The sequence below is a fragment of the Citrus sinensis genome, chromosome 7 (assembly GCF_022201045.2).
Source record: "Citrus sinensis cultivar Valencia sweet orange chromosome 7, DVS_A1.0, whole genome shotgun sequence".
Lineage (NCBI taxonomy): Eukaryota > Viridiplantae > Streptophyta > Magnoliopsida > Sapindales > Rutaceae > Citrus > Citrus sinensis.
The window spans coordinates 11,535,616-11,547,955 of NC_068562.1; the positions used below are offsets into that span (position 1 = coordinate 11,535,616).

The 12,340-nt window shown below is 31.3% G+C and overlaps 1 protein-coding gene across 1 annotated transcript; it reads right to left on the bottom strand.

Annotated features, from left to right (window-relative positions):
• Positions 1-4,737: 4,737 nt before the first annotated feature.
• Positions 4,738-6,152, bottom strand: LOC102626923 (ethylene-responsive transcription factor WIN1). The gene is made up of 2 exons (XM_006465279.4): positions 5,658-6,152; positions 4,738-5,549 (listed from the first exon to the last, which is right to left on the bottom strand). The coding sequence occupies exons 1-2, from the start codon at positions 5,735-5,737 to the stop codon at positions 5,042-5,044; spliced, it is 588 nt and encodes a 195-aa protein (XP_006465342.2). The 5' UTR covers positions 5,738-6,152; the 3' UTR covers positions 4,738-5,041.
• Between the last annotated feature and the right edge of the window lie 6,188 nt (positions 6,153-12,340).

The window sequence follows — 12,340 nt, forward strand, 5'->3', positions numbered from 1 at the left end:
CCCTGATGCCTATATGAACATGCTCTCTACATCAAAGGCAAAGATGGAGACATTTTGATTGTTTGTCTATATAAGGAAGTTTTTATCTTCAGTAGAAGTAATCTAAGCTTATTTGAAGAGTTCAAGAGAATGATGACTGAAACGTTTGAGATAACGATATCGGACTTATGGCATATTATTTCAGTGTTGAAGTTAAGGAAAAGGACAAAGGCATATTTATTTTCTAAGAAAGTTACGCAAAAGAAATACTCAAGAAGTCTAAGATGCATGATTGCAAGCCCATAAGCATGACAGTAGAATGCAAAGTCAAGCTATCTAGATATGATGAAGGTGAAGCTGTAGATCTAATTTCTTTAAAAGTTTAGTCAGAAGTTTATGCTATTTGACATGCACGAGATCAGACATCATTTATGATGTTAGACTTCTGAGTCGATACATGAAAAATCTAAAGACCACACATTTAAAGTTGCAAAAAGAATCCTTCACTTTTGGCTTATTATACTCATTTTTCAATAACTATAAGCTCATTAGATATAGCAATAGCGACTAGAATGGAGACACGGATGATTGAAAGATTATTATTGATTTCATGTTCTTTATAGCAATAGCAACTAGAGCGGAGACACTGATGATTGAAAGATTACTATTGATTTCACGTGGATGTCGAAGAAGCAACCGATCATTCTATCAAGTATTTGTCATGCACTATAGCTAGGGATGGCAATGGACACCGCCGCAGTAGGTTTGTCATTACCAAACTCAAACCCGCACGAAATTTAAATTACTAAACCCACCCGCAACCCGCACCGGGTTTTAATTTTTTTAAGAAAACCCACTCGCATCGGATTTTGACAATTACCAAACCCGCAATGGTACCCGACGGATTTTTTGCGGGTTTTCGCACTTAAAATCACAAATATTTAATATATAAATTTATAATAATAACCTCTAATTTCATATAATATACTCAATTTTATATTTAAACAATGTAAATGAAAAATTAAAATTTTAACATCAATCCAACACAAATTCTCAAATTTAAGTATAAATTACACAAATCCATTTAAAAAACACAAACTAGTATTTGAAAATAACAATTATATTTCATATTATCATTTAAAACAAATTTCAAGAGAAGACATTCATTTCATTCACCACCATAAGCACCCATCCAACACGATGCCTACAATAATAATTAAGATTAATATTTTTAAATATTAATTTGAAGAAAAAATTATAATAATAAAATAATTCATGTATTAAGTTAAAGAAAAATAATACATACAAATTATAATAAGTATTTAATAATCCATGAATTAAGTAGGGTGTAGGGCGCCAACTCACTGTCCCAAGCTCACGACTGAAGAAGAAAAGAATAATGAAGACAGAGATGAGAGATGAGAGATGGTCAGATGGGTGTGCGACTAAGTCAAAGGGGAAATGCCTTTAGTTTTCTTTAGGTCATGACTTTAGAATGGGAGATGGGCCACGTACACACATACACAACTTTAGACCTTTGGCTATTTGATAATTTGAATAATTACATTATTTTCTTTATACATTTTTTATATTAAAATTAAATTAAAATATTTGGAAAAAACATTGCGGGTCTGGTGGATATCCATGCGGGTATCCACCAGATATAAAGTTAATACCAAACCCACCCGCATCCATGAGCGGGTTTTAGTTTATAATACTAAACCCACCCGCAACGGGTAAAATTACTTGCAGTAGGTGAGTTTTGGCGGACGGATTTGGGCGGGTTTGCGGGTACAATTACCATCCCTAAATATAGCTAAGGAATTTATTAAAAGAGCTAGGTCTGTCACAAGAAAAACCTGTAGAGATTTTTATCGACAACAAGTCAGCAATTGCCTTAGCTAAGAATCTTGTTTTTCATGATCAAAGTAAGCATATTGGCACTCGCTACCATTTCATACGGGAGTGCATTGAGAGAAAGGATGCACAAGTAAAGTATGTGAAGTCACAAGATCAAGCAGTTGATATCTTTAATAAGCCATTAAAACAAAAAGACTTTAACAGATTGAGAAGTTTGCTTCGTATCATAGTATCAAATTTAAGGGGGGTGTTGGATCATAAATTTGATCCATACAACTTTAAAGCCCAAATGATCGTTGACCTAGCCGATAGAAGCTTCTTCAGGTAGTTAAGATTTATGGTGTTCAATGTGGTAATGTGGTAAGTAGAATTTGCATTATTAAGTATGGTTGTTAGGTTTGATGTGTGATTATGATTTTGTGTGGTAGTTAGATTAATACATGGTTGGGATTAAGTTGTAACAAGTATACATACCTCTTCTCTTAGTTTACTAAAGTAACAAGAAGTAATAAAGCTTCTTAATTCTAAAAGAGTTGTAATTCAAGAGTTGTATTGAGTTTTAAAAAAAGTATTTTTGAGTGTTTAACCATTCAAATTCTCCAACATTAAAACGTTTGCCTGTTGATCTCAGAGATAATCATTCTAACAAGCCCATTTTCGTTCTTCGCTGAAAATGTATTTAGCAGATGTTTAAGGTAATTTGCTGGTAAAACAAAAAGATAATGTGGCTCCCAACGTATCACGTTCTATCTAATAAATGATATCAATAGAAATTTGGACGAATTTTAATATTTCTGAACTCTATTTGTACATCCCTGGCTAAACAGGAATACTGAAAGATAAATATACGAACTCCCATTGCTAACGTATAATTTTAATGAATAAAACCCTCCATTTTTTGAAACGTCTCTACTGATTAGACTCAGAAAAATGGAAACTAATTATTGATGGTCAAGCAACAAACTTAGGTTGCCTTTTCCTTTCTGCTGACTACAGTCAATTTTGAGCCTTTATTATCTTGCTAGAAATATATATACAAGTGCTCAGCTTTATTAATGAATCACTCGACCACATACATATAAGTTTTATTGAAGTATAGAAACTTGAATGGATCTTCAATAACTTTATGAGCTTTTGGAATATGTTACATTCACATGGCGATTGGCAAGAATTATTTCTGGCAACAATCAGAAATCAAGTTCACAGAAAATATGAGAAATCGACCAAAACTCACCTTCATTCAGTAAAATTAACCATTTTTCTCTCTTATGATTTGAAAAATTCACCAGAACTCTCTTAACATTAATATTTCATTCATTTTACGACTATTAGATTTGTCTATTGCAAAATGATTGAATTGGCCCTTAAAAAATGTATCAAATTATTTAATATTGTACCGTTATGGAGATTCTAGTAACTTTTAAAAGATAAGACAGAAAATAATACACCAAACAAGATGTGAGTATCCGTCATTCTCCCTAGAAAATACTTTCCGGAGTGATAGTCAAATCCTCCTTTGTTTGAAACTCTAATGATGTGTCGTTAGCTCCTACAGACAATTATTCAAAATGGGAAATTAAGGAGTCTTTGTCAATATTACTATCCCATATGTCATAACATTAATATACAAGCACTGATGTACAACAGTTTTCAATATTGGATTCGTCGATCAATTAATCAGTATCAATCGATGTATAGTTCACCTGCACAATATTGCAATTAGAGATAAATTGTAGTCATAGCACATCAGTATCAATGTTATAGTAACATCATATGTCAACATTAGCTGTCAGAATGACTTTTACTTATCTAGTTTATATCGCGAAATTTTGTGGCCAAAATGTTCATCAATTAAAAAATCAAGTAGTTGCTACAGATGACTAGTGCTCGTTATGTACCCTATGATTATTGTTTTATGCCTATCAATGATTTCAACATCTATCTCTTTCCTCGATTGTTTCAATGCATGCATATGCACAGAAGTTTAGAAGAGATGGGGCTACTTCCACGTGATTAGGAAAAAAAAGAATTGACCACAAATACGCACGAGCGAATAATCAAATGCCCTATCCACTTAGGGAAGAAGATCAGGAAAATAATTTATCATCTGACTATTGAATGGTTTAAATTGACACAAATTTTAATGGAGCAAAAATTTACAATGTATATTTTGTATAAAGGTTATGAAGTCCTAACAATTGTTTGCTTTTAACACTTTAAATTTTTCAATTTAATACTTTAAACTTAGACCTTTGATCTCTTACTTCCATCTCAAGGTTCCAACCAACTAAATTATCCTTTGGGGCTGATTGCTCCTTTCATTTCCAAAACTTTAAGGTGGTGTTTGGTTTTAAGAAAGGGAAGGAGAGGAAAATAGTGGAATAGAGGAGAAAGGAGAAGAGAGGAGTGGAAGAGAATAGTAAAATTAAATTTCATTGTTTGGTTTGGCATAAAATTTGATAAAGAAAAGAATTGTAATTTTTTTTTATTGGACAAATTTATCTTTTACCTTAAATATTAAATTATATATATAATAAAATGGCGGTCCGGTGGCCGGCGACGAAAGTTCGGCGGTGGTCCAGCGGAGGTTCATTTATAATATTAAATCAATAAAATAATAATTATTAATGACATTAAATAAGTTAAAAAGATGAAGGGTAATTTTGAAAAACTTTAGTTTTCAATATAAGAGGAATTTAAATTCTTCACTACTTAGTGTGGAATTCAAATTCTATATTATGATGGATATTAAATTCTTATACATTTTGTCAAACCAAACAATGAAAATAAAAAGAGAATTTAAATTACTTTTGTCTCCTACATTCTCTCTTCCTAACCAAACAGACTTCAATTTTCGTCCTTTATATGTGATTAATTACCTACTGTAAAGATACAACATCTTAAGATGAGTAATTACCTACTGTAAAGATACAACATCTTAAGATGAGATTTCTTCTGAGAGAGATCAAATCAACATGTATATTTTTCCTTGCTTCTCACACATAGAGAATTACTATACATGTATATATCTTCTCACACCTAACATCTTTTGCGTAGGAACTCACTATGTTTATCCCTTCATCATTTTAATTATGAACTAATTAAATATTAAATATAGCAGCAAACACCTACTAATCACTAGGCCTGCCTTTGAAGCTCCCTTATTTTAGTTTGTTGCTTTCACCAGATGATCAATTAATGATCAATTTTCATTAAGCAATTCTTCTATCATTTGCAGCGCAACCCTTTCTTCTTCATCTAGTCCACCACCACCAACCAAATCCTTTCTTCCACCCATCTCTTGTACTGCTTGAGGCTTGGTCAATTTGGGCTTCGATGATGTTGATGATGATGCTTCACCGTTAATCTTCATCTTCCCTAACTCAACTGTCATAACCCAATTGGAATCTGAACGAGGCCCGGCTCTCTTCTGCCAGACTCCAATGTGTGAGTTCTCCGTGTCAAGCCTTAAACAAGTGAGGGATGGAGATGGAGACTTGCAACTTTTGCGAAGCTTTGCACTGAGCTTAGAAGAAAGTGATGGCGTAGGAGATGTTGCAGTATTCTGATCACTGGTGCCGCCTTCTCCGTTGGTGATGACCGGAAAATTAGTCTTTGCACTGCGTCCACTCAACAGAATTGCTGCCTCATCATATGCCCTGGCCGCCTCTTCAGCCGTCTCAAATGTCCCAAGCCACACCCTTCTTTTGCTACAAAAATTAAATAATAATAAGAAGAAGAAGAAGAAACAAACAATGAAAGCAAATTAAGATAAGTAATTATGAGGAGGTATAAAAATATTAGTTTGAGGAGAGTACAGTAATGGGTGGCGAATCTCAGAGACCCAAGAGCCCCAGTGGCGCTGCCTGACACCTCTGAACTTCTTTGAATGTACCATGTTTGTTGAGAACTATAACTCTTGTGACTGTTGTGAGAGAGGTTGAAGTATATTTCTTCAAATGAGAAAGTTGCGGAACAAAAACTTAGGGAAGCTCACGAATCTTAGGGAAGCTCACGAATCTTAGGACAATGACAGCAGTACAGAGCATTTAAACCTCTCGGTGGCATTTCTGATTTCAAGAAATGAAAGGAGGAGTGAGAAAAGAAATAATGGGATAACAGATGAATTCTATATCAAATTAAACAATAGATTTGAGATTGACCCATTTTTTTTTTCTTATTTTCTCTCTTCTTTTCTTCTTTTTATTCCTCTTCTCCCCTCTCAATTCTTCCAACCAAAGATTGGACAGTTGTATTATATTAGCAAATTAAGATGTCCTTAAATTTTTTGTGGTCATGTATACGCAGAACTTTTTAATGAAGAGCAATGTGGAGGGTAAAGAGGTTAGAGTGCTTTTCATCTTTGCCAGCCTTATATATACCGTAATGATACAAACACTAGTGCGGCTATGATTTGTTTAATCTGTACTTTCATCTTTAGAGAGGTCAATGAATCTCGCCGATATTTTGGGTTCAAGCTCTTTCCATGGGGCCGAATGCATGATAAATTCAAACCATTGTCCTCTTGTGTGGCCCTTCATTGCAAGAGAACTTTTGTATTCATCGCAGGTACATACTACATTAATCAAATAATAACTTTGAAAAAAATTTATATATGTATTTACGTTGAAAATTAGACAAAAACTAATTTAGTACATTATTACAATGAAATTATATTTGTTATATTACCATTAGCTGGTTGTATTATCTCTTATATATAAAATATTTTCTCCAAATTAGTAATGACAACTTTGCGTCATGCATGAACAACTAATAACACGCACAATAGTAATTTATCGAAGCCTGTACGCCTAGGAAAAAATGGTGCATGCATGGATCATTCAAAAGTTTTATGATGTGGCATCGGCATCACGGCTCAAAAATTGTTTGTGGCTGGTAGACATATTCAGTCTCATCCTCGAAACAATTTTGTTCGTTCACTAAAGTGGAAAATCCTTTTAAGAACATTTGCAAAATTGCAAAAACAAATGTGATGAATTGCAACCACCCACGTGTTAAAATTAATACAACAAGTATCACTAACAAGACATCCCCTGATGAAGATATGTTCTCTTCAAGAGCACTTGAATTAAGCAGGAAAATTAACTTTCACCCTTGTAATTTATGAGAAATATAAGTGAGAAATGTTTTTCAAAATTTTGGTTGTTGAGTACTTTAATTGTATTTTAGATTGATGCCATGAGATCGAATACATAACTGTGATGACCTAGCACTACAAGATTTTAACAATAGCTTGATTACGTGGTTGTCATAAATTATCATCGAAAGTTTCAAAATACATTAGAGGTACCTCGTAATCTATACAATAAGTAAATAACGATATGACATGTGTATATTTATTTTGAGAAATCACTATACAAGTGAAGATTATATTAAATTTAATAACACATATCACACATACATTAATTGGTTATATCACCTCTAATTTATTCTAAAATTTCTCAAAGTCACCGGTGCAACCGGAAACAACTGACCATAAGATGATAAGAGTATAACGTATTGCTTACGTACGTACGGAACCAAAACTTGACCACTGTCACCAGGCTGTTGGTGACAATCACTATCATTGTAAATTAAGAGAGAGATTGAAATCATTGGAAACAGCCCAAGAAAAGGAAAAGAAAATATGACTTTTGGTGCATTAAAGATCTCTTCATGAACCTTATAACTAACACCTAAGCCCTTTTCAATTTTCATAACCTATATTATTAAACAAGAAAGTTAAGCAAACGGGGCAACAAAATTGCATTAAATATCCATGTCCCCGATCCCAATTGAAATCGGGTATGGATTCTTTTCCTTTTCATAGGTTAGGGATGATAAAGTCTCCAAAGGTCCGGGCCCCATCCCATTTGAGACCATATCAAATTGGGGCTATATAATTATAGAAAATTATTATGCTATACATGAGAGTTTGTTAATTTTTTTTTTATTATATGAGATTATTGTTCAGAATACAACTCATATTATATAAGAGTATAACTGATATTTATAAATTAGACTATTACTAGGATTAACTTACATCAATACTAATAAAACTCTATCCAAATTTTAATTCTCATAAATATTTAAAAAATATTTACTTCTCACTCTTAAATAAATAAAAATACTATTTTAATTTAATTTTAATTAAAAAATAAAATACTCTATAATACTTTTATGGTTCGATCTGCTGCTCTCCAAGTTGGAGGGCAGCAGCCCGGACCATTTAATTGAATTAAACAGAAGGAAGTGATCAAGGAAAAAGGACAAAGAGGAGATTGATCATAAAGAATTAAAATCGAGGCATTGTTTCGTTTAGACACTTGTAGCAAAAGGCTTGATTCGCGGGGGCAAATCATGTGTCATTTCATTTCATAATAATTGAAAGTACATAATAACAACTAGGGACGGGTCTATTACGATAGAAAGTAGTGTGTAGTTGTAAGAATGGACCACAGTACAGGCTTCTGAGTTGTAAGTTGTGACTGCATTAAACCAACAATTCGTGCAATTGCACATGCACTTCTTCTATCAACAATATTACCGTAGGGACTAATTTCATTTACTCATTTCAAGTTTGGCTAATTATGAAAACATTTCAGTCGGTTCGATATATATCTATATATAATCGAGATTTTAGTGTTTAGGTCTTTTGACAGTTTTATGATCTAGTTTTAGTTACTCAGAATTTCAGATGTTTTTCCGTGTGTTTGTGTTTTCATCATATCACTTGGAAACTCGATAATTACAACTTAATTTAATTAAATTGAATTTAAACCGCTCCTAATCCTTTGAAAAAGTTACATCACGTGTCCATTAACGATAGTATATGTATACTTAGATTTAATTATATAGGGTACCTATATATTTATAAAAGCATGATATGTCAATTTTTCAAATGTTGATACTAAGATCGATGTTATGGATGAAAAATAAATATATTTTATATTCGGATTAATATATTTAAAGTTATTCAAGGTTAAGTTTAATTCATATTTTAGATTAAAAGAAAAAAATTAACACTTCTTTAGTTTCTAGATAAATTTTTAATTTGATGATTTTTTTTTAGGAATGTTATGATGATATATATATATATATATATAAATGTTTCAGTCAAGAATTTTAAAGTGCGGGAAACTTTTAGAACTGCATGGTTTTAAAGGCTTAAAACTGTAAGCCTTTAAAACCGTGTGGTTTTAAAGTTTTTCCGAACTTTAAAATCTCTGATCAGAAAACTACTATATATACGGGATATTAAAGTGCGGGAAACATTCGGAAAAGCTTTAACCGCAGTGTATTAAAAACTTAAAACTTAAAGTATTTTAACCGCACGGTTTATACGTTTTCCCAAACGTTCCCGCACTTTAAATTTTCAGATTGAAACATTTCAAATATATATATATATAATCGGTGAGATTATCAACTTGTAATTTTAACTAGATTTCTATATAGACTAATAAAATTTTATGTAATGCAGAAAGCTCTATTTCACCACTTTATGGGGACCTGCAAAAATAATTGTAACTCTATTAAATTCTGTTGTTTAGGGGATGAAATATTAAATTTTTGCTTGGGTTTGTTAGGGCTGAACAATTGAGAAGATTCAACGTTTGTAAGTGCCGTCTTGCCTAACACGAATTTTGGTTTGGTCTTCGATAGTATAAAAACAATAGATATTGTTTTGGATTTATAATTTATTGTTGAGTTGGAAATGAATCGATGATGTAGTTGATCAAGATTTAAGAGTAAAAAAAAGAAAATTACTAAAAAGAAAAATTAATGGAACTAGTCCAAAAGAGTCCGAAAGATCTTTACTTAATCGACGGCACTTAGGAAAACTCCAAGCGTTATCATATAAGCTCTTATGAATATCAGTCGGAGGGTCACCAAACCTAGTAAAACAGCTATATAAGAAGTTTTTATCAGCAAGCCAGCTCTGTTCTTTTAGAAAAGCTTGATGTTTATTTTCTTAATTATTATTTCTTGAGTAAATTTTTTTCCTTCTCCCAACGTTTTTTGGAAGCAAAAAATATGGAGGCAAATATTAAAATAAAATAAGCATTACTCAAACGATAAAGAATAGATATAGTGCATAGAACAAGTGATTGATTCAAACATCCACATTTATAGAAGAATCGGATTATTGGCACCCTTTCATTAATCTTATAAAACCCCTATTGTATATATTCTATTTATATTTTCTCTCTCACTTCAATTTATTTTACTTGCACACGTATGATTTCTTCTTTCTCTGTGTCCAATCTATACAGCATTTGAAACATTAATCTTTCTTTCTGTTTCTTTCTTTTTTTCATGATAATTATTTTTAATTTTGGGATGCTTGTTTTAATTTTGTAGAAAGAGAAAGTTTGAAGAGAAGAATAAAGATACCAAGATTGAGTAGCGTACAATTGAAAATGGGGTTTATTAGTAGTCCAACTCTTCATGTAACTTTCCCTTCAGATCTGCTTTAACCCGAAGCCCAGTTAACCCACCTCTAGATTTTAAGCCCTGAAGCTTATAAAGCCCACTGCCACAACATGTCAAAGGCAAGATTGTGAAATTGGGATACTCAGTAATTCTATATTTATAAATACAGAAATATTTTATAAATTTTCTTTTAAGGGTAAGTCTATGGTGGCGTTATTTTTTTTATTGTATCAAATATCAATAATATAAAAAATGTATATCATTAGATATAATCTATGGTAATATTATTTCTATCAATAAAAAAGTTTAATTATTTAAAAATATTGTAATTAGTCAACAAATCGGTTAAAAAGGTTACTTAAAATTTTTTTAAAAAGTAAGAATTATTACAGAAAAAAAAACAATCTCTGTATTTATCTCATTGAATTGGGTCCTTATATCTCACATTCTTTCATTTGAAAATTAGCTTTTAATAAACTTTAATATTCAAATAAACTAAACTTTATCCCATTGCACTATTCATTATTTATGATGAGTAAAGTTTAGTGTTTCATTTCTCATTCAAAAAGTATAGCATCATTTTTCATTAATTATAAACTCTTTTCATGAATGCCTATAATTATTGAAAAGCCCTCTCATATAATTCATTAATTTTATATGCTGTCCTCAAATCAACAATGAAACGTAAATTGAAAGGTCCTCTTAAGTAATATAATTTCACATGGAATTAATTGTATATAAGATAGAGTCATAGACTCACAATCTCACAATATATATAAGAGCGTTTGCATTAATATTTTATTTTCCTTTTTAACATGAACTCTAATCACCTTCTCAGGTGCTAATTAATTATTTAATGATAAGTCACACAAAAATTGTAACTAATTAGAGGACAGTTGACACCTCAGACTGCAAATAGAGTTTTTTTTTAAAAATCACATATCGGTAATACTTTCTTCCGCAATCCTAGGCATGTGCTCATGCTGTAATTAGCAATGCCGATTTCAAAAAGATGCATTTGTCCCTTTGAAAGACATGGATGCTTTGAACAAATTGTATGAGAGAACGTGAGAAGACAAGTAAGACTTATAAGGGAATGGGATTGACTCTTGCATATATTTAATAAATGAGTTTTGTAGAAATTTTTATCGGTTGGATAAAAAAAAAAAAAAAAAAAGCCTATATGATCCTTCATCTTGAATGGCAATTACTTTTTAATTATTTAATTTTTTATTCAATATATTAAATAAATGATAGAAATTAAAATATTTAAATTTAAAAAATTATCATATATAATTATATAACAGTCATTAAATAAAAATTTAATAATTATAAAAATAATATAATTTTATATTTTTATAATCTTTAAATTTTCGTGAAACACGACTGCTACATTCATATAAGATAATAAAAGCCTTAAATTTAACGTCGTGCCGTATAAAGAAAATTGCTGATGGAGTGGCATTTTCCGGAACAAATCACGAATCCACAAGTTCTGCATAAAGAGGAATGGGACAAGTCATGGCTCGTGAATCATGATGAATATTAATATGTAAAGTGGGCCATCCTTATCTGATAGTTAACCTCCCGATAATCGTCCTTGGAGGGACTGATGGATCCCCTATTCTCATCTCAACCGTCCCGTCTAAATCAGTGGGGCCAGCACTACTTGTCGGCAATCTTCTTTTTGAGCCAACCGTCACTCCAACAAAAAAGGCATGTGGCCCACTTTGATGCTTTTGTCAAAGCTCACGATTTTAGTATTATTTATTCGGGTTTTCCTGACTTTTAATTTATTTTAATTAGATCATGATTTTTTTTATCTGATCATATTATAAGTAAATAATTTAATTATTGATTGATAGTTAATAAATAAAAAAAATTAAATCTTTCTCATACACTATAACTAAAAGACACATAACAAAAAATTTTAAAAAACTAAAAAAAAATCAAATAAAGAGAATATCATTTTCCATTCTAACTTTATAATCAAGTAATTCAAGACACAGTGTGAAAAACAGGTCAGCGGATAAATTTTATTTTTTTTAAAGTTATATTAAATGTAATT